At 37.7% G+C, this 27230-nt stretch overlaps 1 protein-coding gene across 4 annotated transcripts in view; it reads left to right on the top strand.

The window, feature by feature from the left end:
- LIN52 (lin-52 DREAM MuvB core complex component) overlaps positions 1 to 27230 on the top strand; it is a 133225-nt gene that overhangs the window by 47665 nt on the left and 58330 nt on the right. Inside the window, exon 6 of one of the 4 annotated variants that reach the window (XR_005988385.1) lies at positions 18245 to 18389. The exons of 2 other annotated variants lie outside the window; for them this stretch is intronic. Coding sequence is in view for 1 of the 2 variants with exons in the window: in XM_041758829.1 (XP_041614763.1) it covers positions 1271 to 1299 (29 nt within the window). In the remaining variant the exon portion in view is untranslated. Of the gene's footprint in view, positions 1 to 1270; positions 1823 to 18244; positions 18390 to 27230 lie in introns of those variants that run through there. One more of the 4 variants, XM_041758829.1, reaches the window with a different exon arrangement.

Here is a 27230-nt window from a genome sequence, read left to right as displayed (position 1 = left end):
TCATGCATCAGACACTTTATCCCTAAATACTTCAGAACACATCTAAAAATAAGGACAGATGGAACACCTGGGTGGCTCAGCAATTAAGCAACTGCCTTCCAGCTCAGGACATGATCCTGGGGTCCCGGGATTGAACCCCACATCAGGCTCCTTGCATGGAGTCTGCTTCTCCCTCTCTCTATGTCTCTGTCTCTCTCTGTCTCTCATGAATAAATAAAAAATCTTTAAAAATAATAATAATAAGGACAGTTTCCTGCATAATAACTTAAAAAAAAGATTATTTATTTGAGAAGGAGAGAAAGGAGGAGCTAGGGGTAGACGGGGGAGAAGCAAAAGGAAGAGAGAGAAACAGACTCCCTGCTAACCAGCCTGACCTGGGGCTCGATCCCAGGACCCTGAGATCATGACCTGAGCTGAAGGCAGATGCTTAACCAACTGAGCAAGCCAGGTGCCCCAATAATACTATAACTATTATGTCCAAGAAACATTTACAATAATTGCAAAATATCTAATATCCTTTCACATTCAAAATTCCTCAATTGTCCCTATAATCTTGTGTAGCTTTTTTTTTTTTTTTTAAAGATTTTGTTTATTTAAGGGAGAGAATGAGTGAGCAGAGGAGGAGCAAAGGAAGAGGGACAAACAAACTCCATTTTCAGTGTGGAGCCTGATGTGGGGCTTGATCCCACGACCCTGAGATCATGACCTGAGCTGAAATCAAGTTGATCATTTAACTGACTGAAGCAAGTCCCCACACACACACCCCTTTTAAACCAAGATCCAGTTGAGATTCAAGCATCGCAAATGTCAGTACATTCTTTTTTTTTTTTTTTTTAAGATTATTTATTTATTTGAGAAGGAGAGAGAGGGAGAGCTAGAGCATGAGCGGGGGGAGGGGGGGTCAGAGGAAGAGAGAAGCAGACTCCTAGCTGAACAGGGGGCCTGATGGGGGTCTCGACCCCAGGACCCCAGGATCATGACCTGAGCTGAAGGCAGACACTTAACTGTGTCAGTACATTCTTGATAGAACTTTTAGTACTAAATTCTGTACGTTAGCTCTTTTGCTAAATATTATCAGTTTTTTCCTGTGGGGAACATATATTTACTGAAATGACTATCATTTTCCATTTAGAATATTGAGTTTCAAGTTCTCCCTCTACAACAAGCCTGCTTTATCAAGCTTCTTTAATATGTTTCTGGTATTTTTTCCTTCTCCTAACCAAATTAGCTGTAGAATTGATCTCTCTCCAATAATTACTCCACTCTGCAGTCAGAGTAATATTTCTGAAACACATTTGACACGTGACTTCATTCCCTTCTTAAAACCCATCAATGGCTTCTCATTGCTCTTGGGAAAAAAAAGTAAAAAGTAAAATTATTCTCATGTGATCTGGCCTGTCTCACACCATGCTTCCTTCTCTGACCATGGATATTACAAATTCCTCAAGAGGAAAAAAAGGAGGTAAAGAATCTGGGGAACACCTTTTGGAAGAAATGAAACTTAAGGTAGGAATTGACGGCTAGTATTTGCATCTGGGCGGAAGGAAGACTTCAGACTGGAAGCAGTTTTTGAGTATGGATTGGTTAGAGTAATAGAACATATGGTTTTAGAAGTGAGGAGGACCTAATTATGGAAGACCTAAAGGACCAGGCTGAGCCATCATTTTCAGAAGTCTGATGGCTACCTCCCGGGAAAATTGAAGGTTGTGATGATGGGTCCGAGAGACTAGCTGGGAAGCTGTTGCAGTCTACAAATGCAATGCTGTTTATACTGGATAGGACAGTATGAATGCAAAGGAGAGGACAGTTGACAGATATTTGGGGGGGGGGGGATAGATACGAAATTGTAACAGAAGGATACAAGAATCAAAATGATTTTAAGATTTTAAGCCCCTGTGACCAGAAGAATACACTTTAGGGTGGAAATGGGGTACAAAGTGTTACAGCACCATTGAAATGGATTACTTAAACATCTATCAGTATCATAGGCTAAAAGATTGTGGATATCAAGTCTGTTAGGGTAAGATTCAACTACATGTAACAAGAAATCCAAAATAATTGTGGCTTACATAGAGTAGAACTCCTTTTTTTCCACAAAAAGGAAGGGTGGAGATAGACAGGCCCAGGCTGGTAGTGCACATCAGTGTCATTAAGGACTAAGGCTTCTCTCTTTCTACTCCACTTGCTTAGTGGCTTCCATCCATAAAGGATACCCCGTATTACAAGATGACTACTAGAGCTCTAGTTGTCAGGCCTGAGATATAGGTCAGGAGAAGGTGGGAAGGAAAAGAGGGGCAAAGGAGGTTGGAGGTTCCCACACAGCTGACTTACTTTCCTTTAAGCAGCTTCCTAGAAGTGCCATAGAACTTCATCATCCGGACCAACCTAGCTGCAAAAGAATGTCATCTTTTATTCTAGGTGGCAATTTTGCTGGCTAAAAATTAGGGGTTTAAAAGAAAGAAAGATAGATAGATAGATAGATAGATAGATAGATAGATAGATAGATAGATAAAAATTAGGAGTTTTGTTAATAACAAGGAAAGGGATAATAAATATTAGGATGAGCAATCAATATCCTCTGCCTCAGGTAACGAGATCTGTGTAAGAGCAATGATTGGTCAGTAGAAGAATGTGAGGTGATAGTTATGTTGAGAAAGCTCAGAATTAGTGATTTTAGAGGTGAATGAATGGTTGTTAGATCTGTGAATTAGACTTCATTCTTATACTTTATTATGTTGATTTTCTTTACCATATGGTATGTTTGGTATTCCAAAAGTCAGTAAATGGATACCCAGTTGAGTCCTTTTAAGAGTTCTTGTCTTGCAGACATTTAGGGTGGGGAGCTATTTTTCCAAGGAGATTAAAGAGGAACATGCCAGCTTCTTAAAAAATCTTCGGAAGAGGGATTCCTGGGTGGCACAGCGGTTTGGCGCCTGCCTTTGGCCCAGGGCGCGATCCTGGAGACCCGGGATCGAATCCCACGTCGGGCTCCTGGTGCATGGAGCCCGCTTCTCCCTCTGCCTGTGTCTCTGCCTCTCTCTCTCTCTCTCTTTCTCTCTCTGTGACTATCATAAATCAATCAATCAATCAATCTTCGGAAGATAAGGCACTCAAGAAATGGTCGGCTTTTAATATTGAACCTTATTTTATGGTCAGTTTGTTAATATGTATATCTATTCAGCAGGCTCTGAGTAGGTATTTCTAGTTATGAAGTAAAACACTTGATTCTCTGATTTCTTTATATTTATCAAAGCAGATTCAAAGAGATTTAAAAAAATGTTTTAGTAACATTTTCTTTTATGCAGTAAGCCTGGACTAATGACAGTGACTCCAAGGGCTGATACTTATTTTCACTGTATCTCACATAGCCTTCATTATAATAGGGTATCAGTATTATTGAGTCAATGATTGAATTATTTCTGAATATTTCCAATATGATGTAGGCTCTGGTAATATTTAAAAGTTAAAGGCAGGGATCCCTGGGTGGCGCAGCGGTTTGGCGCCTGCCTTTGGCCCAGGGCGCGATCCTGGAGACCCGGGATCGAATCCCACATCAGGCTCCCGGTGCATGGAGCCTGCTTCTCCCTCCGCCTGTGTCTCTGCCTCTCTCTCTCTCTCTCTGTGACTATCATAAATAAATAAAAAAATAAAAAATAAAAAATAAAAAAAAATAAAAGTTAAAGGCAGTCTTTATGTTTAGCAGAATCAAATTTGTTTTATAGCCAGTAAAAAACTGTAATGTCTTTTATTAATATATAACATGTATTAATTATGTATTATTATAATAAGCTATTTTTACAATGGCCTTATTGGTAATTTTTTTAAAATATTTTTTTATTTATTCATGAGAGACACAGAAAGAGAGAGGGAGAGACATAAGCAGAGGGAGAAGCAGGCTCCATGCAGGGAGCCTGACATGGGACTCGATTCCAGGTCTCCAGGATCACACCCTGGGCTGAGGGCGGCGCTAAACTGCTGAGCCACCTGGGCTGCCCGCCTTATTGGTAACAAAAACTAGTCCCTGAGAATACTTTTCAGCAAAATACATGAAAATAGATAGATTCTTTTAGAAGCATTTTTTGAAAACAACCCAAAATGACAAATCTTTTAGGTTTATGCTGCTTAAAATGGTAAAAAAAAAAAAAAAAAAAAAAAAAAAAGCCAAAACCAACATTTTACTTAATATTTATTTTTTTAAATTTTTTTTTTTATTTATTTATGATAGTCACAGAGAGAGAGAGAGGCAGAGACACAGGCGGAGGGAGAAGCAGGCTCCATAAAAAAAAAAAAAAAAAAAAGAAGCAGGCTCCATGCACCGGGAGCCTGATGTGGGATTCGATCCCGGGTCTCCAGGATCGCGCCCTGGGCCAAAGGCAGGCGCCAAACCGCTGCGCCACCCAGAGATCCCCTTACTTAATATTTAAATATGACTTCTTACTTATAGTGCTTTGTCTATTGCAGAATGTATGATTTTGCCTTACTTCTGGTGACTGGATTCTCATCCTTTCAATAGGATCAATATTAAGCCAGCCTTCTTTACCTCTTCGATCCATATTAAACCTGTCTTGGAAAGAGTCCGTTTATTGGATAATATAGCTACACCGGGGCTCTATGACAATATCTTTTGCTGCCTCATTAACTCAGGAGCATTAGAACAAGATAAAAATGCCCTAAAGCCTCTTATCTGATGTCTGGTGTAACCTGCTGAAAGCAGGAGTGCCATTAGTTTGTGTTAGAAATCAAATGGCTCTCTCCAGTGCAGGAAGTACTGATTAAACCTGAAGTGTCCCTGGAGGAATCTACAGCTGTCACAGGGGTGGTGGCTGTCCCTTACCAAAAGAGAAATCTGGGCCAGAGGTCCCAGTGGGGTGGTGCTTTAAGAACTAGCACGTGGCTGCCCCAGCTGTTCTGCTTTGCCTAATGAATTGTTTTACAAGAAGAGGCTGGGTATTGTCATCACAAGCTGCCTTCCTTAGAGACTGGAGCAGGCCAAATAATAAGTAATGTTAGTGATGGTAATTGAAATGTGATGGCTCTCCTGGGATCTTCACAGCCCTTAAGCTGGTTGGCACTTGTGGATTGTCTTGTCCTACCAAGGCCCTATTTGAAGTATGCTTTTTTTTTTCCCCAGTTACATAATTGTGAATTTTTTTCTCTCTTCCCCACTATAGAAGTGCATTGACAGAAGCAGTCTTAGAAACATTATAGTGATTTTAAGTACAAAAAAAACCAGCTTTGACTTTTTTTCATTTTTGGTGCAAAATGGTGGTTTTATTAAAGCATGGGGACAAAACCCGTGGGCAGGAAGAGCTGCTGCCCTCGGATTGTGAGGGGCACCTTGATTATATGCTTTGGGGTTGGGGGATAAAGGGAAGTTCCAAAAAGACTTTCATACACAGTTTTGACTTTTTCACTTAAATTATCAACACTGCAATAGTAAAGAAGGGCTACCACATATTCTTAGTCTCTTGAGAACCACTGCAGAGGTCTGTCTAGGCTTTAAAGGAATGTGTTTTATTATTATTATTATTTCTTTAAAGATTATTATTTTAGAGAGAGTACAAGGGGATGGAGGGAGAGGGAGAGAGAGAATCATAAGCAGACTCCCCACTGAGCGTGCATGGCTCAATCTCATGACCTTGAGATTATAACCTGAGCTAAAACCAAGAGTTGGACACCTTACTGAGTAAGCCACCCTGGCGCCCCTAAAGAAACTTTTAAAACTTATACAAGTAATTAACACTTTAAATTTAAATTTTTTTTAATCGCACAGTAGGATATAAAATGAAAAGTAAAAACCTTGCTTGCTGAACTTACTGGAGGTAACCACCATTTTCTGTGCATAATCAAGTTTATGTATTACCACCTACAGATGAGATCATGATATATGTACTGTTTTGTGACTTGTTTTTTTATCCCACAGTATATCTTGGATATCTTTCCACAGTGATATAAGTAGACCTACCTCATTGTCTCCCAATTGCTGCATAGAATGTTTATTGTATTGATGTACCAATTCTAGACTCTTACTAGATAGCTTGGCCTGGACCTGTGAGTGAATACTTAATTGTACCAACTGGTTGCACTCACTGATTTGTATTCTGTGATTCACCCTTTTACATCAGTGATTTTCCCTTTCTTCAGGAATGTTCCAAGACTTTTAAAATAGGAAATAGTGGAAGTAAAACTTTTGGGGAGGTATGGTGTGAGTGTTGTCATGGACCACCACCTGGACATATATGTATTGATATCCACCCTACTGCATATTTTCAATTCTTTGCTTGGTCCAGATAGGTGAGGAAAACAAATAATGCTTAATGGATGTTGTCTAAGGCATTGACTAAAGGCTTCTTCTCAAGTTGAATGAAAGTTCTTTCCCCTAATTTTCTACTTCAGAAGTTCCAAGTATCAAGTTTGAATGCATTAATGGACTTGGGAAATGATTTGTCAGCACATGAAAATGAGTACTTAGGTTTCTTATGTTAACAGCTTGGTTAACAAAGCAAGTTTGTACCTTGTGAACTTGAGGGGCCTTGCTGGGAGTGGCAGTGTGCTGAATGAAGCAAAGCAATTTTCTAGGAGCATTTCAGGTCAGTGATGAGAGAAATCACTTGTCTTCTCAGGCAAACAAAAACCTAGTTTTAGTTGCATCTGTCTTGAATAGGATTTATGCAGATTGAGTGATAAAAATGTTACTTCTATCAAAAATATGAACATTATATGTTTTTAACTCAAAGCCCTATAGACTCATTCTCTCAACACTTCAGAGTTCTGATTTGCCCATCTTTATTGAAGAGATGTCTTACTAGTAAGTTCTGAGATACCAACTAGTTTTATTTCCAGTTTCTTCTATGGTATTTTCCTCACCTTGATGCATTCGAATTGATGTGCAATGCTTAACTTAATAATTGAAGGATGTTATTAGTAAAAATTACTGTTTATGCCTGATTTACCTCTTGTCCAAGCATTCAGTAGATTCTTGGAACACATGGGTATATCAGAGATTTCAGGGGCTCTTGTGGGCTATTAGGGATTCTCTAGACCTAAGCTATTCAAAATTGTAAATGCTAGCTACATAGTATTTAAAGTTAAATTAATTAAAATAAAACAAATGAATTGAATTCCCCAGTCACACTTGTAAATGCTTAGTAGCCATGTGTGGCTAGTGGCTACCATATTGGACAGCCCTGACTGAGAACATTTCCACTAGATAGCACTATTCTGAAGGTTGGCAAACCTGGCCCACCACCTGTTTTTGTATTCCCTGTGAACTTTGTATTCCCTGTGATTTTTTATGTTTTTAAAGGGTCATAAAAATAAAATAAAAAATAGAAAAATATGAGACAGACTGATTGTGGCCCTACTTGTCTTAATAACATTTCAGCTTTCTGATCAAGTTAAGATTAGGGGTTTCCCTAAGCCATCAGAAGATTGTGAATCTATTAGGCAAATCAGGCAAATTTAGGAACAAGTTGTTTGTTTTATTTTGTTTTGTTTTTACTATAGATAGACCATGGAATTAAAATTCTTTGTATTATAAATGATCAAGTTAAAAAAAAATAAAAATAAATGATCAAGTTGTAACAACTTTGTGAATAATACCTACAGTACAACAGAACATCTTTCTGATTTTATATATTATTTTGTATTCTATCTTCCCATCTTACTCTGAAAGAAATAGAATGAGTACATTTCAGGAGATGTACTTGACCTTTCAGCAAAGAATTTACCATGAGGATTTTTAACTGTTCAAATTATTTTTAACTGTCAAATCATTTCAGCCAATCTCTCCTAGGAAGAATGAAGCAAAAAGATTCTTCTGATATTCTCAGCATCGGAGAGATAATCTTCCCTTGCCAAATGTATTTAACAATTTCTCATTAAATGTAAAGCTTATGAAATTTGCCTATAAAGTGAGCATCTGGCACTTCTGTGGTAAATTAGAGTCAACTTGTTGCAGTCAAGATAGGACCTTGATATTCATGAGGGAACTTTGTGATTTCCCAAGTTTGTGCTAACCCATAGCATATTATTTTTCCTCTAAAATGCAGTAAGGTACATTTGAAGAAAACCAAGTTATCCCTTTGGATTTTTTATGTAAATTATTTCATAATTAGAAGTAACTAAAGTAATTCCCCCACTAAAATAAATGTTATACTGTAATACATTGGATTATTAGTGGAAGCATTGATTTGAACTTGCCTGAATCTTCAGATTAAAGATAGTGATGTCACATTATTATGGACTATGTGGTGGGATCATGAAATGCACTGAATTCAAGAAAAAGTCACATTTCTACATTAGCCTCGGAGAAAGAAGGAGGCAAGTGGTAGAGGAGATAAGGGAGAGAATTGTGAGACAGTATTTTGAGAGGAAACGTTCATGAAGTGATACCTTCTTTTTTTTTTTTTTTTAAGATTTTATTTATTTATTTGACAGAGAGATAGAACAAGCAGGAGGAGCAGCAGGCAGAGGGAAGGGGAGAAGCAGGGAGCCCAGTGTGAGACTTGATCCCAGGACCTAGGAATCATGACCTGAACTGAAGGCAGACGCTTAACCAACTGAGCCACCCAGATGCCCTTGATAGCTTCTTTCTAAAGAACAGTAAGAATGGTAGCTGTGTTTTGCTTTTATTCCCTGGTACAAAATCAGTGAAAATTTTATTGCTCAAAGTTTTATTCATCAATCATAACTGGTTATGATTTCAAATAGCAATTTTCCATGGTAGAACTTTTTTTTTTTTTTTTTTTTAAGTTTTTATTTATGATAGTCACACAGAGAGAGGGAGAGAGAGAGAGAGAGAGAGAGAGGCAGAGACACAGGCAGAGGGAGAAGCAGGCTCCATGCACCGGGAGCCCGACGTGGGATTCGATCCCGGGTCTCCAGGATCGGGCCCTGGGCCAAAGGCAGGCGCCAAACCGCTGCGCCACCCAGGGATCCCCCATGGTAGAACTTTGACTAAATTTATGAAAACCCCCCAAATTGTTCTAATCTTTCAATGCCATCCTTTTTTTTTTAAGCTTATTTATTAATAATGTGGGGATTGAATTCATGACTCCAAGAGTCCATACTCTTCTGACTGAGCCAGCCAGGTGCCCCCTCTTTGCCATTCTTTGCCAAATCGTTTCTAAGTCTTCATGCTCTTTCAGTTCTTCTGTGTCACTTCTATGTGTGCCCACCACACCTTTGCTACCCTCTTGTCTCACCGTTATTAATGATATACTCCTTTTCATTGCCTATGAAAATAATCTTGAAGTCATACACTGCCCTCTTCTATAAGGTATGCCAGTAAGCATCCAAAGATCGCCCAGCCTCCAGTAAGATTCCATAATATTTCTTATGTAATCAAGGATGTACCTCTACTAAAGCTGGCTATAATCAAGTTTGAGATCTTTGTCCGTGGCATTTTATGATGCCAAAGTATGGTTAAGTCATTATATACCTTGGGCTCATATTTTATACCCCAGTTGAAAGAAAAGTCAGAAACATTGAGAGGAGAAAGAACATCAACTTGATGTTGCAAAATACAAAGTTGTATACCATAGCCATTTAGGATGGACCATGATGAGGAGAACCTGAAATCAAGCTTCTGAGAAATTATTTCTCCATTTCTGGCTTACAGTATTTATAAGACCTGTCCAAAAAGAGTTGCTTTTTATTGACCTATCCATGTTTGGAAAAAAATTCTTTTTATGTCCTGAGATTCTCAGATTAGTAGGGCAAACTTAATTTTTGCATAATGTCTACATATTACAACAAAGTGGTTAAGGTAGTCTGACCTTAAACTCCAGAAACCCAAAAGGATATCTAGGCATTTGGGGTTTTAGTCATTGAATATTCCCAACACTTCTTAAAATTGGTACATGATAAATACCTATTGTCTAATAGATCTTCTCAATTTATGTTTACAAAGGCATTTTCTTTTCATATCCATGTTAAACAGCCTGATTTTTTTAAGACTGTATTTATTTATTTTAGAGAAAGAGAAAGAGCACAAATGAGAGAGAGATAGAGGGAAAGGAAGAGGAAGAGAGAAAATCTCAAGCAGACACCCTGCTGAGCATGGAGTCTGATGTAGAGCTCGATCTCATGACCCTGAGATCATGACCTGAGCCAAAATCAAGAGTGGGATGCTTAACTGACTGAGCTACCCAGGTGCCCCAAACAATTTCTTGTTATGACTGATAACTCTTAGTTTTTATGAACCCTTTAACTTCACATTTTCTCCCAAATCACATTGTGGTCATCATGAGTCCCGTGTTACCTGTACCATCCTTACTGCCTTTTCAGCTTTCATTTTTCTTTTCTGATGGATACTTTTGGTAAAGCTGGTGCACTTGTTAAAGCATTCTCATACACTGCTGAATATGTGATGGAACTATTTGTGTCATGGATCTGAGCCAGCCTCAAGAAATGTATCCATATTTTATTCCTACTTTGTAGAAATGTCTAGTCTCTACAGTTTCCATAGTGTTATCTTTACTATTTCTAAGAGTACCACTAGGGAACATCACAGCCACAGTGGGATGGTGGTGGTGAGTGGACTGCTAGGCTCACTAACTAGCAGAATGACTGGTGTTCTTTAGTTTGTGTTGTTTGCAAGTTAACTCTTCTGTTATATTGACTTTCATGCTTTTATAACTGAAATCCCACAGATATTAAAAACTTGGATTTATATACTGGTAACAGTTATGAGTGTTTAGAATAACTTGTTTTCCTCCTTAAGTAGAAAGTGTAGTAAAATTCATTTCTTATGTAACAGAACTATTCAGTAGTGTATATAATGCTGCAGTCTGATTTTCTTTCTTTTTTTAATATTTTTTTTAATTTATTCATTTGAGAAACAGCACAAGCAAGGGGAGAGAAAGAGGCAGAGGGAGAAGCAGGCTCCCAACTGAACCAAGAGCCCAACGTGGGGCTCGATCCCAGGACCCAGGGATCATGACCTGAGCCTAAGGCAGATGCTTAACCTTCTAAGCCACCCGGGCACCCCCCCTTTTTTTAAAATATTTTTTATTTATGCAGTCTGATTTTCTTTGGAATATTTTATAACACTGTTAGAAGAAGTGATTTTTTCCATAAATGAGGTCTAATAATTATTTAAATTAATAATTCTGTCCTTAGAGATTATATTTGATTCTGTTTTTATTGTTCACCACCAGTGTGTCAAATTAATATATGCAAAAATGGTCTGTTATCACCTACATTTGCTTTGGTGTTTGGAGGGTGTAACCAGTGAGAAGATCCCAGTTTACATGATTAACCTGGCAAGGACTATGGACCCTTCCATATATGAGAACTATTCCTGAACTTCAGGTCAAGAATGAAACTGATATTGCAAAAATTAACAAGGATATCCTAAAATTCACATGGAAATACAAGAGAACCAAGATAGCTAAAAAATCTTGATAAAGAACAAAGTTGAAGGACCCATAGTCTCAAAATTTTCATACAAAACTACAGTAATCAAGACAGTATGGTAATTTATAGTCAATTACTTTTTAACAGGGGTGCCAGATCATTCAGTTGGGGGACAAGGGGAGAAAGATAGTCTCTTTAACAAATGGTACTCGGAAAATACAGTATCCACAGACAAGAACCCCAAATTGAACCCCTTACATTACACTGAATGCAATTATTAACTCAAAATGTATTATAGACCTAAATGTAAGAGCTGAAACTATAAAAATCTTAGACTACATAAGCATAAATCTTTAGGACCTTAGATTAGGCAGTGGTTTCTTTACATATGATTCCAAAAACACACAAGCAGAAAAAGAAAATTAAAAATTGGACTTCAAGATGTAAAACTTTTGTGCTTCAAACATACCATTAAGAAAGTGAAAAAGTGGGATGCCTGAGTGGCTCAGCGGTTGAGCATAGGCTCAGGGTGTGATCCTGGGGTTCCGGGATCGAGTTCCGCATCAGGCTCCCTGTGAGGAGCCTGCTTCTCCCTCTGCCTATGTCGCTGCCTCTCTCTCTGTCTCTCATGAGTAAATAAATAAAATCTAGAAAGAAAGAAAGAAAGAAAGAAAGAAAGAAAGAAAGAAAGAAAGAAAGAAAGAAAGAGAGAGAGAGAGAGAGGGAGGAAGGAAGGAAGAAAGGAAGAAAAGAAAGAAAGAGAAAGAGAGAATGAGTAAATAAAATCTGAAAGAAAGAAAGAAAGAAAGAAAGAAAGAAAGAAAGAAAGAAGAAAGAGAGAGAAAAGAAAAGAAAAAAGAAAAGAAAAGAGAAAAGGTACAGGGCACCTGGCTGGCTCAGTTGGTAGAGCATATGACTCTTGACCTCGGGGTTGTGAATTCAAGCCCCACATTCAGTATAGAATTTACTTAAAAGGAAAAAAAAAAAAAGAGAGAGAGAAAGAAGGAGGGGGGAGAGGAAGAGAAGAGAAGAGAAATTGAAAAGACAGCCTACAGAATAGGAGAGAATTTTTGTATATCATTTCTGTGTTATAAAAGGGGCTTGTATCCAGAATATATATAAAGAATTCATATAATTCAACAATAAAAAGACAATAGCTCAGTTTTTAAAGTGGGCAAAGGATTTAAATAGACATTTCTCCAAAGATTATACAGATAGCCATTAGACACATGCAAAGATGCTCAACATCATTGGTCACTAGGGAAGTGCAAATCAAAATCATGAGATACTACTCCACACCAACTGGGATGACTATAATGAAAAAGATGGACGATAACAAGTATTGGCAAGGATGTGGAGAAACTGGAACACTTGTGCACTACTGTTGGAAATGTAAAAATGCTGCAGCCATTATGGAAAACAGTATGGTGCTTCCTCAAAATAAAAAAAAAACAAATTGGATTAACATATGATGCAACAATTCCACTTCTGGGTATATACCCAAAGGAATTGAAAGCAGAGACTTGAAAAGATACTTGTACACCCATGTTATAGCAACATTAAAAATTACTAAGAGATGGAAACAACCCAAAGTGTCCAGTGATGGATGAATGGACAAACAAAACATGGTATATACATACAATGGAATAGTATTCAACCTTAAAGGAAAATCTGACACATGCTGCAACATGGATGAACTTGACGGTATGCTAAGTAAAGTAAGATAAGGCAGTTACAAAAAGACAAATAATGTATGTTTCTACTTATATGAGTACCAAGAGCAGTTGAGCAAAAAGGTGGTTGCCAAGGACTGGGGAAGGGGAAAAGGAGAATGGGGAGTTGTTATTTCGTGGATACAGAGTTTCAGTTTTGCAAGAGGAAGAAGTTTTAACATATGTTGCATAGCAATATCAATATATTTAATGCCCCCAAAATGTATACTTAAAAATGGTTAAGGTGATAAAATGTGTATCTTATGTGTATCTTATCATCGTTTAAGGGGGGAGCAAATTTATGACATATGAATTATATTTCTATTTTAAAACAAATTATATGAGAAAAAGAAGAAAACAAAGACATGATAGTCCAGGAAACACAAAAGGATTTGAAGAAGTTCATTACAGCCCTGCTCCTAACTGAAGGCCTTTTTTTTTTTTTAATACATGACTTCCTTCAGTTCCTGAATGAGTCTTTTCTACCCATCCTCTTCTTTAATTCTTACCCAAAGTAGATTTAAAATAATCTCTTGATCATCCTTGATGCTTATTATAACATCTGACTTTACTAAGGGTTCACATCTATTTCTTAGGATTTAGATGTTATCATGATAAATAAACATTTATTAATGGCCTGCTATGAAAAGCAATGGTTCTAGACCCTGGATGTCAAAAACATGTACTCTTCTACTTATAATCTGACTAGGGTGACAAGGCAGATACGTAAAAAGATCACAGTACAAGAGAGCATGTACTGAATGCCACTTGAGTACCATAGGAGTTGAGAAATGAGAGATGATTGTGGGCTGAAGGTGGTTGGTAGAGTCTTAAAAAAAAAAAGGAATTTAAACTGCAATGAAAGAAATAAATTTTCTATATTATCATTGGCAAATTGGTTTCCTCCACATTGTAAGATTCCATGTAAAATGTAACATTCCATGTAGCAGTTCTTTTTTGGTTAACCTCCACAAATACTTTTTTCTCATATTCATTTCCCTTGCTGGCAGCCCAAATTTGCTAGTACAGTAGTAAAAGGCATTGCCTGCTTGCCTGTTCATTCACATACAGCTGAGTAATTACATAGGGAGGCAAAGTGACCTTACATGTTATTTGGCCACTGCACCATGCTGTACCCTCTCTGGGTTTACCCTGGTAAGCCTGTAAGTGGTAACAACGAGATAAGAAAGTAGCCACTGTCAGGCATCTCTGGCCTAGAGTGAGTTTGACCTGCACTTTCACAATGATTTGATTATTTCTGCTTTCTATGTTGAATGGATTTACTACCCATCAGAGTCTCAAAGATTCTTAATTTTAAAAATATTTTGATTTTTTTCTTTAGTCTTCTACATGCTGACTGTTAACTCCTTATGAATGCAGTGATGATTTTTGAATTTTCATTAGGCACAACTCATTGTTGAAGCACTGAAGCAGTTGGTTACTATTGCAGCTAATTCTTGGTTTAATAAACAAGAGTCCTTTAAAAAGATTAGCCAGAAAAAAAAAAAAAAAAAAAAAGATTAGCCAGAACAGTATTTAAAATCCACAGCAGGGATCCCTGGGTGGTGCAGCGGTTTAGCGCCTGCCTTTGGCCCAGGGCGCGATCCTGGAGACCCGGGATCGAATCCCACGTCGGGCTCCTGGTGCATGGAGCCTGCTTCTCCCTCTGCCTGTGTCTCTGCCTTTTTCTCTCTCTCTCTCTGTGACTATCATTAAAAAAAAAAATTTAAAAAAAAAATCCACAGCAGCACTGATGTTTATCGGTTCTGGGTTGGCATACTCTGACCTGTGGCTGTGCACTGTTTTATTACCCTCACATAAGGACACATACTTATAGCATACTTTTGTAGCAGATATTTTTATAACTCTACAAAATGATTAGACTGACATAGAGCAATTCTCTGAATTCATAGGTATTAAAATATTCTGGCAGCTGTCTCCTTTTTGCCTTTAAGTTGAGACATCATGATGAGATAAGACTGTACAAATCCTGATCAGTACAAGACTGAAGTTAGGCATGGTATTCTCACATTATTGACAAGAGTCTTTGTCATTGTAAATAGGAGAAATCTTGGAGGAAGGGTTACCATTGTAGTAATCCCAATTTAATTCCATTAATATTCTTTTTGAGAAACTTCTTTACATTAAAACACATTCCAGGGGATCCCTGGGTGGCTCAGGGGTTTAGCACCTGCCTTTGGGCCAGGGCACGATCCTGGAGTCCCGGGATCGAGTCCCGCATCAGGCTCCCGGCATGGAGCCTGCTTCTCCCTCCTCCTGTGTCTCTGCCTCTCTCTCTCTCTCTCTCTCTATCATAAATAAATAAATAAATAAATAAATAAATAAATAAATAAATAAATAAATCTTTAAAAAAATAAAATAAAACACATTCCATGTAGTCAGATGGGAAGGAAGTTATGGTATTAAAATACCTCTAAATTCCAACTAAACAACTTAGCTTGTGCTCAAAAACATATAATATCTTTATCTAGGAATTTGAGGTATTGATTAGATTTTAGAGAATGTTTCGAAGAACCTGACCGGGAGAAACCTTCTGGTAAACTGGTAGTGACTTGGGATACGGACTCAAAATAGGCTTCTAGCATCCTGTCGACTATAGGTCATAGTCCTCAAGGAGGAACCGAGTCTGGGAAGGTCTCAAGTAAAGATCTAAGCAACTCTCTGTACTCTCTTCCCCTGAGTACTCCCAACCTGCTTCCAACTGTCTCAAATTTTTCAGAGAACAATTTCCAGTTGAAAGATTGGCCCTTTGCTGAGAAATATGAGACTTTAAATGGTGAATGATTATGGGTACAGCCATTGTGGAAAACAGGCAGTATCTTCTAAGGGTGATCATACATATACCCTATGATCTGGTAATTCCAGTGCTGGATATATACTCCAGAAATATAAATGTAAACATTTGTATACCAAAATATGCATACAGAAATATTCAGAATGGTGCTATTCATAATAGACCCAGACTAGAAACAATCCAAAAGTTCATTGACAGTAAAATGAACAAATAAACTCAGGTATAGTCACATGCTAGAATACTATATAATCCTGAAAATGAACAAACTTGCTATTTGCAACAACATGAGTCTCAGGAACAGAACATTAAGTAAATGAAGATAGACACAAAAGATTACATATTATACGATATCATTCAAATAAAGTTCAAAAAGCTAATCTATGGGGATCCCTGGGTGGCGCAGTGGTTTGGCGCCTGCCTTTGGCCCAGGGCGCGATCCTGGAGACCCGGGATCGAATCCCACATCAGGCTCCCGGTGCATGGAGCCTGCTTCTTCCTCTGCCTGTGTCTCTGCCTCTCTCTCTCTCTCTGTGACTATCATAAATAAATAAAAATTTAAAAAAAAAAAAAGCTAATCTATGATGATATAAATCAAAATAATGGTTGCATTGTAAGTATGATGGTGGCTGGGAGGGAGCATAAGAAGGGAGACTCCTGGGGCGGGGGGGCTGGTAATGGTGGTTGTGTGTTCATTTTGTGAAATTCCTCTCACATATACTTATGACTCATACATTTTTCTATGTATATGCTGCACTTTAAAAGTTAACTAAAAAATCTTTTTTAAGATAAATAGTGGCTAAGATAAAAGTTAAGTAATTCACTCAGAAGTCTAATAGCTAGGCTGTTGTTAAATTGAGATGCTAGCCTTTCTGGCTTGCTATGGGAAGCTTACACAAAGAAAGTTATCAAGCATTAGTAGTATTCCAACCGCATTTCAAAATATTGGTGTGGGGCCCCTGGATAGCTCAGTCGGATAAGCATCTACCTTCGGCTCAGGTCATGATCCTGGGGTCCTGGGATGTGCCCTGTGTCTGGCTCCCTGCTCAGTGGGGAGCCTGCTTCTCCCTCTTCCTCTGCCACTCCCCCTGCTTGTACTTGGCTCTCTCTATGTCAAATAAATAAATAAAATCTTTTTTAAAATTAAAAAGATATATTGCTTTGAGCAGGGCTTATTATATCATTGGATAAGAATAAGAGGAATTGCTTTTTAGGATTTTTTGTTGTGGGTAGTTATGAATATATACAACTTTTGTGCCTTAAATGTTTGCTTTTAACAATAAATATGTTTAGTATTAAAAATTTTGTTTTCAGGGAGTCATTAAGTTGAGGTATCACTGTGATAGCAACGGAATGGTGATAAATGTGATTCAGTAGATGGCAGTATTCCCTTTGAAGTTTTTAGTTAAAATGTAGCTATGTGGGGGTAACTCTTAGCAACTTTCTTTGGTAGGAGTGATAAAGGGTCACCTGCTGGGACAAGTAGACCAGAACATTTTAATATTTTTGTTCATTTGTTATTTCATGTATTACCAGAACTATTTTAAATGAGTCCATAAGATTTAGAGTCTACAAGTGTAGAGGACAGATTTTTCCACATAAAATCCTAGAATGATAACCTGCAATAGGAAGTTTGTTTAATGTAGTCTTACTTTGAGTGGGTGTTAATGCATAGAATATTCAAGAAGAACTTAAGCAGCATCTTTTTATCTTTTTTTTTTTTTTTCTGTCTTGATTGTAGGAATATGTAAATACCAAAGACTGAGGTAATGACTAACTGCCTTGGACAAGGATGTCAATGAAATTTATTGATGAGGAGATTAGGGTGTACTTGAGCATAAATTAGAAGAAAAATTAAAGTGATTGACCAGTCTGTTTTTGTTGGTTATTTTAATACGAATCAAATGCTTTTTGAATAGTCTCTTTTTCATATTGAAATTTCTTAAAATGGTAGCACTTGATGAAAGCAGTGGAGTTTAAGAAATCCTGTAGCATTATAGGGGTTTTAGTTGTAAGGAATTTGACATGGATCAGAGTAATGTGCCAGAGAAGTCAAAGAGTTATCAGCCAAAGGACAGAACGTGCATAAGATGCAGAGTGGGAGGCCAAAGAACTAGCCAGTTAGAGTGAGGAAAATTACATTCAAGTCCTGACTTTGCTCGTTATTAGCTATTGACCTTGCCTAATTTTTCTTATCAATGAATTATAAGTGATAAATAACTGCTTTGCCTTCCATATAGGTTGTTAAGTGCATCAAGTAGGTGCATTGAATGTATGGGTGCTGTGTTAATGTTAATGAACTCTACAGATGGACTTTGCATTGTTTTTATACTGTTCAATTAACTTTTTGTTTCCTCAGGTTTTTCTGCCTGTAGTCATCAAATGCCAGCTGAGAAACATTGATAAGCATAGCCTCAACAGCCATCATTATATGAGTACCTACTAATAGGTACTGTGCTAAGTGCTTTAAATGCGTAGTTTCCAAAGCCTCACAACTACACTGAGTAAGTTGGACTATTGACCCCATTTTATAGTTCACAAAGGTTTGGGCTGACCCAAGAGCTGTAAATCAAGTCCATGTCATCTGACTCCACAGCCCTTATTTGTAGCATGCTATACCTGCCAGGATGCACTTCAGTTTTTACTTTTCCTTAGCTAGTACTTTAGAAGCCAGGGCCATATGTAGCATTTTTATATATTGGGCAGTTCAGATAAAGACATTGGGCCTTAAAAGAAAATTTTATTACATTTCATTATGGAGTTATTAACAGAATCCGAATGTATACATTTATTAATTTGGGAATGGGGAAGATTGGTGCTCCTGACTTGAGCCTGTTTCATCTTTAGCCAAAGCATATACAAATAATTTCTTGATGACTCAAACTCAGAGGAACAGTAATATTAACATATCCTAAAGTAACAGTAATACAACATGAAGAATGTTACTAATTGGTTTGAGGCTATATTGATTTTCTTTGCAAACATCCCTCCCCCCAAAAAACATAAAAAATAAAAAACATCCCTCCCAGTTACTTATTTTTTCCTATCATAATTGCTTTGCTTTTTATGTGTGTGTGTATGTGTGTGTTTTAGGGGGTTTCTCATTTATTGCAGTTATAATACTAATTGACATTTTGCATAGAGATAACATTTTCAGGAGAATACATTTAAAACTGATAACTAAATATACTAATAACTATAAATATGTTTTTGCTGTTCCTATTAGGTAAAAGCAAATAAATATATATGAAAATTTTCATTTATAAGTGTGTTGTTTTTCACTAATCCAAAAATATTGTTTTCAATGAATAATGACTTTTCAAAAGTACTTTCTTCAACCTTCTGTTGTAAAATTATAATTATTTATTCATGTTTTGGCCACCTTGTAATTTAGTTTATATGTTGTCACTTTCTGTTTTTTAGATAGATTTTTAATTTTTAGAATAGTTTTAGGTATTTATGGGAAAATTATAAAGGAACAATTTCCATATAACCTACACCCAGTTTCCCCCTATTATTATTATGGTATATTTATTATACATTTGTTACAGTTAACGAACTTTTTTTGTTTGTTTAACATTTTCCCTATACTTTATTCAGATTTCCTTAGTTTTTTCCTATTTCCGGAGTCCCATCAAGGATATCATTACATTCAGGAATCATAACTCACCATAGGCTCCATTTGGCTGTGACGGTTTCTCGGGCTTTCCTTGTATTTGATGACCTTGACAGTTTTAAGGAGGACTTACTAGTTAGATACATTGTAGAATGTTCTCCAATTGGGATTTTTTTTAACTTTTTTTTTTTAAGATTTTATTTATTTATTCATGAGAGACACAGAGAGAGAGAAAGGCAGAGACACAGGCAGAGGGAGAAACAGGCTCCATGCAGGGAGCCTGATGGTGGGACTCGATCCCAGGACTCCAGGATCATGCCCTGGGCCAAAGGCAGGTGCTAAACCACGGAGCCACCCAGGCATCATCCTCATTGGGATTTGATGTTTTTCTTAGGATTATGGCTTGCCTTTCACTGCATACACTAGGTTATAGGGGGAGGTTGCTCTTAATCATAGTAAACTCTGAGGAAGGCAGATTGGGACTTGGAAATATTGGCTGTGGATAACCCACACAAAGATAAGCATTAACATTCTTTGTTGGCATTGAAACATAGGCTACATCTTTTAGTGTTTTTTGTGTTTTATCATTTTTTCAGAAGAAACCAGTTCTAATTCTAGCTGAAAATAAGAGTCTTGTTGTATGACCTGCTCATGTCCCCAAAACAGTTTCTTTTCTAATTGCACCCATTAGGGCAGTTAGCATGGGTCTTAATGTTACTCATAAGAGCTTTATTTAATCTGAATTGGCCTTTTAATTAGTAATGGGCAATTTTGGGTGAATTGTTAATTGATTAGAATTGTGGAAATCATCTGAAAAGCTGTTTTGTCACTACAGCCTAGAATAGTAGAAGATTAAAACAAAATCTGGTTTAGTTACTATTCTAAGACAAATGCTTGCAAAGTATTATTTTCATGGTTTGGATTTGCTGTTCCAGCTTGGTGTCTTAACTCTGCTGAGAATGATTGTCTTTTAACTCACCGAGGTCCTCAGTTCTACTCCATTAAGGGCCACTTTTCTGCCAATCAAAAGGCAGCATCCATGAGATTGATTTTTGTTACAGTGGATAGTAATGGCTGCTGAGTGACAACATTTCAAACTCTTTTATGTAAACAAAAAGCAATCAAATAAGTACTAATCCAAGGATTATGTCGACTCAAATCCCATGGCCAGGAGAAGAATCTCTACAGTGTATGTCCCTGGCTCTTTGCCTTCTGGTCGCCCCTCTTCTTCCTGGAAAGCTCTCTTGCTGCTGGTGCTGCCTGTTAGATTGCAGGATGCGGTGACCAAAACACTCCTGCAGCTCCTGAATGGAATTCAGAAAGACACTTACATTTCCATAAATAAATTAGGAATTCAGTGGTTTCTTCGGGCTAATCAGGGCAGGCTGATAAACCTTGCTAGCTGTTTAATAAATGAATTGTGACTGATTACCTATTAATATGGACGCCTCAGGAATTCACCCAGGGGGAAGCAGAGCAGTGAAATAGAGAGGGGCATGGCCCCTTGGGAAATCAGGGCTTCATGTTTGCAGCTTAAATATCTCTGTGAAGTATCAATAAGGAGGTAATTGAATTTTGAACACAAACATGAGCGCCGGATGGATGAAAGGGGGAGGGGGGATCTGATCATCTCTTCTCTGCCCCTTCATTCTCCCCTCCCCTTTTCCTTAGAGACCACTCTAGTAAAGATAGATGCTAAATCCATTAAATAAAGATTAGACTCTGTCGTAGTAGAAAATGGCAGCTTAGCTAGATCCCTGGGCAAATTGGGGCCTTTTGCAATACAGAAAATTAAAATATACATTTTTAACAAGTGTGCTATCTTCCTACCAATAATGCCAGGCTAGCTTGTGGGGTTTGCTCCTCCTTCAGATTGGCTTTTGTTTGGACAGATCACTTTCTCTTGTACTAATGCCAATCTTTTCTGTATTCCTGGAGCAGAAGGGACTGGGTTTATTTATTTATTTTTAAAGCTTCTGTTGAGGCCTTCCCTCTAGCATCCTGCTTGCTTGTAATCAGAGAAGTGGGAAGGAGATTAGTGTCCCATGAATTGACGGTAGATAAATGTTCCCTCCCCTTAACTGGTGGGTCTAGAAGAGCCCAATCACTTGTATTTCAGGGATGATTGGAGACTGTACAGCCAAGCAAGAAAAGGGCTTACAGACTGAAAGAAAAATTGATGTTTTAGATGCTATTTTATTTGGCATTATTTCCCCTAGATAAGGTTATTGATTTGCTTTGTTTAATTTTAAGCCAGATACAGCCTTATTACTGTAGAGAAAGAATTGGCATCATTTGATTACAAATCATAATACCTCTTTCTGAGCAGTATCAAAACACAAGCATCAAGCCCTAGATACTTTTTGTTACTGTAGATGAATACCCAGTAGTGGCTCTTTGGACTAGCCTTTGTTTATGTGTCAATCTACATGTTCTGATAATTCTTTCATAAAGCTTCATTCAGTACGTCTATCAACAAGTATTAATTTGAGCATCTGTTAGGTGTATGGCATTTTTAGTTGCCATAGTCAACAGTAAAAAAGTCTGTCTCCTGCTACCACAAATATATCTTTTAAGTATGTCATACTCCTGCTTATAAAAGTTCTTTGGCTCCTTGGGTCTTATTTACAAGATAAAATTCAGATTCCTCAGGCTTTCACAAAGGACTTTCTTAACATCAACTTAGCCTTTCTCTCCAGTTTTATCTGGAAAATTTGCACTTATCCTCCAAGGCTATTTGAAATCCCAGTCTCTCCATGTAGTGTCTCCTTATTCTCCCAGGCAGAGTTATATTTTTGTTATCATTTAGTATAGGTTCTACATGTGGTGGCTATGAGGATGTTCCATGGGAGAAAAAAAAATGTACTTCTCAGTAATTAAGGATTTTGTGCATTATTTGCCAGATTGCAAACATTTCCAATTTTTGTTCCAACTTCAGAGGTAGCTTTTAGTGATCAGATTTTTAATGATTGGTCCTTATGCATTTCACTTTATAATTTAACTTTGATTTGTAGTGATCTTTAACAGTAAGAAAGAAAGAGTCTGTTTGCTGTCCCTATCATTACTGTTACCTTATTTATCTCTAGAGAGCAAAAATCAAACTTATTTGATCTGATTACCACAGTTCACAAATGACCCTTAATGATTTTGAATGCTAGTTCTCAGAGTTAAATAAATAGTGCAAAATTTCAGAATTTTCTAGACCCTTACATGTTGCAAGTTACATTGATGTTGTACTTAGATGGTTCTAGTTTTCCTTCCAGTTGCTCTAACTTTTGTTTCCTGCCATTTTTCTGGGCTCCAGAACTCCTTCCAACCTTCCTGACTATGCAGGTTTTCTGGGGCCATGGAAACCAGCATTTTAAAAGCTCTGTATTCTCAGTGGTTAGATCTCAATTATTTTAAGTTTCAAGCCATATAACATTAACAGATTTTTTTTTTAATTTTTATTTATTTATGATAGTCACAGAGAGAGAGAGAGGCAGAGACACAGGCAGAGGGAGAAGCAGGCTCCATGCACCGGGAGCCTGACGTGGGATTCGATCCCGGGTCTCCAGGATCGCGCCCTGGGCCAAAGACAGGCGCCAAACCGCTGCGCCACCCAGGGATCCCAACATTAACAGATTTAGGCAAATAAAATGTGTCTCCTCTTTGTACTAATAATTTTCACTGTAGATTGTGTATTTTCATTTAATTATAAGAAAAACTTAATACTGGAAATTCTGAGGTTAAACTTACCCAAATAATCCCTAAAATTTTTAAGTAAAATAAAGGGTATTGACTTTATCCCTTTAAAGAAGACTCTTGGTAACTTCCTTTCCTTAAAGCTTTCTTGTAATCTTAGCATAACCTTCATTCAATAAAATACCTCTTTCCTGCCTTTGCATATACATAACATAGTACCCTTAGAATTGCCTGCAATATAATGTTGCTACCTAGACAATACTAATTTTAGTGTCTGTAAGTGTGTAGTTAATGCTCAGGTGTGTGTCATATTCAGGAAGGTAGTGTAGCTATGGTTCTTAACCTAAGAGTCCATAAAAATCTCCTGAAATTATAAACAAAATTATATGTGTGTGCTTATACATAAATATTTCTCTGCAGAGAGTATTGATGGCTTTCATTAGGTTTTTTTAAAGGGTCTATGTTAGGATTGAACTGTGTGCTCCCCAGAAAGGTATGTCAGAATCCTAACTTCTGGTACCTCAGAATGTGATCATTTTGGAGATAGGGTCTTTATACAGGTAATCATTAAAATGAGGTCAGTAGGATGGGTCCTAATCTAGTATGACTGGTATCTTTATATAAGAGGGAAATTTAGACACGGAGACAGACACATAGAGGGAAGATGATTGTGAAGAAATGCAGGGAGAAGACAGCCATCTTAAAAGCCAAGGAGACCGATCTGGAACAGATCCTTTCCTCATGGGCCTCGAAGGAAACAACCCTTTGATACCTTGATCTTAGACATGTAGCCTCACAACTGTAAGACAGTGAATTTCTGATGTTTAAGCCACTCATTTCATTACAACAGTCCCAGAAAACTAATATACTCTCTATTGGTAGGATCCTTTTGTCTGCAAGTTACAGAAGAATCAACTACAAAGGTTTAAAGGATAAAGATGTAATATAGAGGCACTTCATTTTTAGGGTTGGGTAATTCATTACTTGACATTATCATCGGAGACCCCTGTTAGCTCCATCTTTCTACTGTGTCATTTCAGTGTATTGGATCCCTCACACACACACTTAGGTTGGTTTCCATCATGTTTGCAAGATGGCTGCTAAAGTTTTTGACATCATAGGCTGACAACAGTACCCTAAGATAGAAAAGGGAGTTAGTTGTGTTTTCCCCTATGCATCTTCTTATTAGTGAGAAAAATCCCAGAAGCTCTGAAGCAGATTTCCCTTGCATGCCATTGAACAATGTTGGTCACATTCCTATGCTTAAACTAATCATGGTCAAGAGAAATGAGACTACCATCATTGGTTGAGATGGACTAATCCTGGTTCATCCTTGGAACTGGGAAGGAACCCAGTCTCCCCTGAGTACATGCTCACCCTTTACTTGAATAAAACCAGGGTTTTGTTAGCAAAGATTAAGTGAGGAAATGCCAATGTGTAGACAATTACCTATGTCTACCAGCATGTGGCCCTAAAAGGTTAAACTTAATCATTCAAAAATAAGTGAATGCCTCCTATGTGGACATACTCTGCTGAGCGTGGGGTTATAGAGAAAAAGAGAACGTTCTTGTCCTTGAGATTACGATTTATTAGAGAGCAGTAGGGAAGGGTCCTTATCTCAGACAGAGGAAGTAACCCTAAACAGTCTCTAAAGCTGGGCAGTAAGCAGTGGGGTCAAGAGGACATGGGGGTGGTGATTGCTGCACAGAGTGTGGGTAAGAAAGTCTGGGCATAAGCAATGGTAAAAGCATGGGCCCAAGGCATGCTATGTTTGGGGAGCTGCTGAGTAAGCAGTCAGGAGACCAGGATAGAAAACCAGGAAGGAGCCTGATTGTGCATATGATATGAGCCAAGGTGTAGACACATTAAAAGTCCATAAAATCTCCTGAAATTATAAACAAAATTGTATGTGTGTGCTTATACATAAATATTTCTCTACACATTATCCCAAAGGCTCTGGGTGGCCACTGTAGAATGATGAGCAAGGAAGTCAGCTGGCCTCTTGTTAGGAAGAACACTCATAGTTGAGGGCTGAGGCTGTTGACTTGTTCTTCACTATCTTTCCCTCTCTTTTTCATATCTGGTGCATATAAGAATATCAGTTTTAAAAGATGCAGTGATACAGGAGTCTTAGATAACTCTGTTTCTAACTTGAGTAGTTTGTAATTGGTTTTATTAACCAGAATAGAGAATGTAAGTAAAAGTACCGTTTGGGGCTGAGAGATACTTGCTTTCAACCTGTTGTGTTTTGTTTGCCTGTGGGACATTCTAAGATAACTAAATATTGGTTTAATAAACAATCTAGGCATATACAAATAAACCTATATCTAGTCCTTCTGCTACTTATAGTCCTTCACATATAGGTATTTTCTTGTTTATTATTGGCATCAACAGCCTGCATTTCCTGATGTGTGACTGGCACTCTGCCCAGCTTCTTTTCCATACTTTGATACCACTTTTGTTGGGGGTAGCTACTATTACTATCCTCACTGTACAGAAAAAGAAAGAGGGGATCACTTGCCCAAGATATTTAATGACAGCGCCAAGACTAGAACTCAGGCCTATGATTGATTCTAAAGCCTCTGCTCCTTAACTTGATTGCTGAACAAGCCTCAGTCCTCTGGCCATGGTAACTAGGGAAGGCTTTGGGTCCTGGCCCTGGATGCTCTTCTGAGGACTGCTTAGCACTGCCATGAATATCACTTCTTAAGGTCAGTACTTGTCTCCCCGCTACCCAGCTAACTGCTAGAAAGAAACATGAAGCATACTGTATCGGTATGGGTATGGGTGCAGGAGGAGCTTAACCCAGCCCTTTCCTAGCTTAATTGTGACTTGCTAGCATTTTTAGGGCCCTGAATTTCTCCAAAAAAACAAACAAACAAACAAAAAACAGACACTGGGGCCTCTTTTGACTGGATGAAGGCAATTTGAGAAAAGCCCCAGACCATTTTCTCTCCCATAGCAAGATATTAGCATTGACAAATCATTCCCTTGAGAAGGAGTCCACATAGTGACTAGAGCAAACTCCAGGCTTAGCTTAAATGACAACTCATTTGGAAGGCTATACCTGATTGCTAGACTAGGTTTTTCCTACTTTCACTCCCATGCTCATGATATATGTTCTATAAGCACTGTCTACATCCCCCTATTAGTGTCTGCTTTGTTCTCCACTGAGGCCCCACATAAGTTCTATGTTCTCCATATAGGATGCCAGGAAGGTACAGGAAAGGAGAGGAAAGACCAGAGAACTTTTGAGTTTAGGCAATCACTTTATTAAAGCATTAGTGATATCTTTATCTATAAAAAAATTTAGTTTGGCTGCTAGTGTTTTGCTGCTTTTACTTCTTCCATTTTGTCTCTACTTTTGTATATTTGTAAATCTACAAATCCACACAGAAAGGAAATTCTGGCATTAACTCAAGCTGCTGTATGATGTAGCCATGCAAAGGATTATTTATAGACCTAAACACTCTTCTCCATGAATTTATAATCTCTATAGAATGAAAGGAATTAGATCCCCCAAGGTAGATGCTGTTCTTAGCCCAGATAAAAACCTCTGATTCTTTGCTGTCAACTATACATAGTCCCACCTGCATGTGGAGGTTTTGAGATCACTGGGTAAAAATTACTTTTTATCTGAATTGTTTATAATAAAGGGAACGAGTTTATTTTTTGTACATCTTTCTCACTTTTCTAAATTTTTTATAATTTAGACCATACTGGTTTTTACATATCCCTTCTAGTTCATGTCTACTAAACATTAATTAACTTACTCTTTACTTTCCCAAGCATTAATGGAAATACTGGATTATAACCAATCTAATACTCTCTGGACATTCTACCAGACACTTTCCTCAATGTGATTTAAGGCAGTTTATAATCACTCCTTGCGGTCTTGAGGCCAGTTTTCAATTCATGAGACTCATATATCCTGGCTAGTTTTAATTAATTTTGCAAGGAAGATGCCAGGAGAAGCACTATTAAATGCTTTCTTATAATCAGGTTCTTTCATCTATTGGGTTCTTGTCAGCCACTAATCTTGTAA

The sequence above is a fragment of the Vulpes lagopus genome, chromosome 6 (assembly GCF_018345385.1).
Source record: "Vulpes lagopus strain Blue_001 chromosome 6, ASM1834538v1, whole genome shotgun sequence".
Lineage (NCBI taxonomy): Eukaryota > Metazoa > Chordata > Mammalia > Carnivora > Canidae > Vulpes > Vulpes lagopus.
Note: the sequence above shows the minus strand (reverse complement) of the source record. Positions and strands in the feature narration are given on the sequence as shown.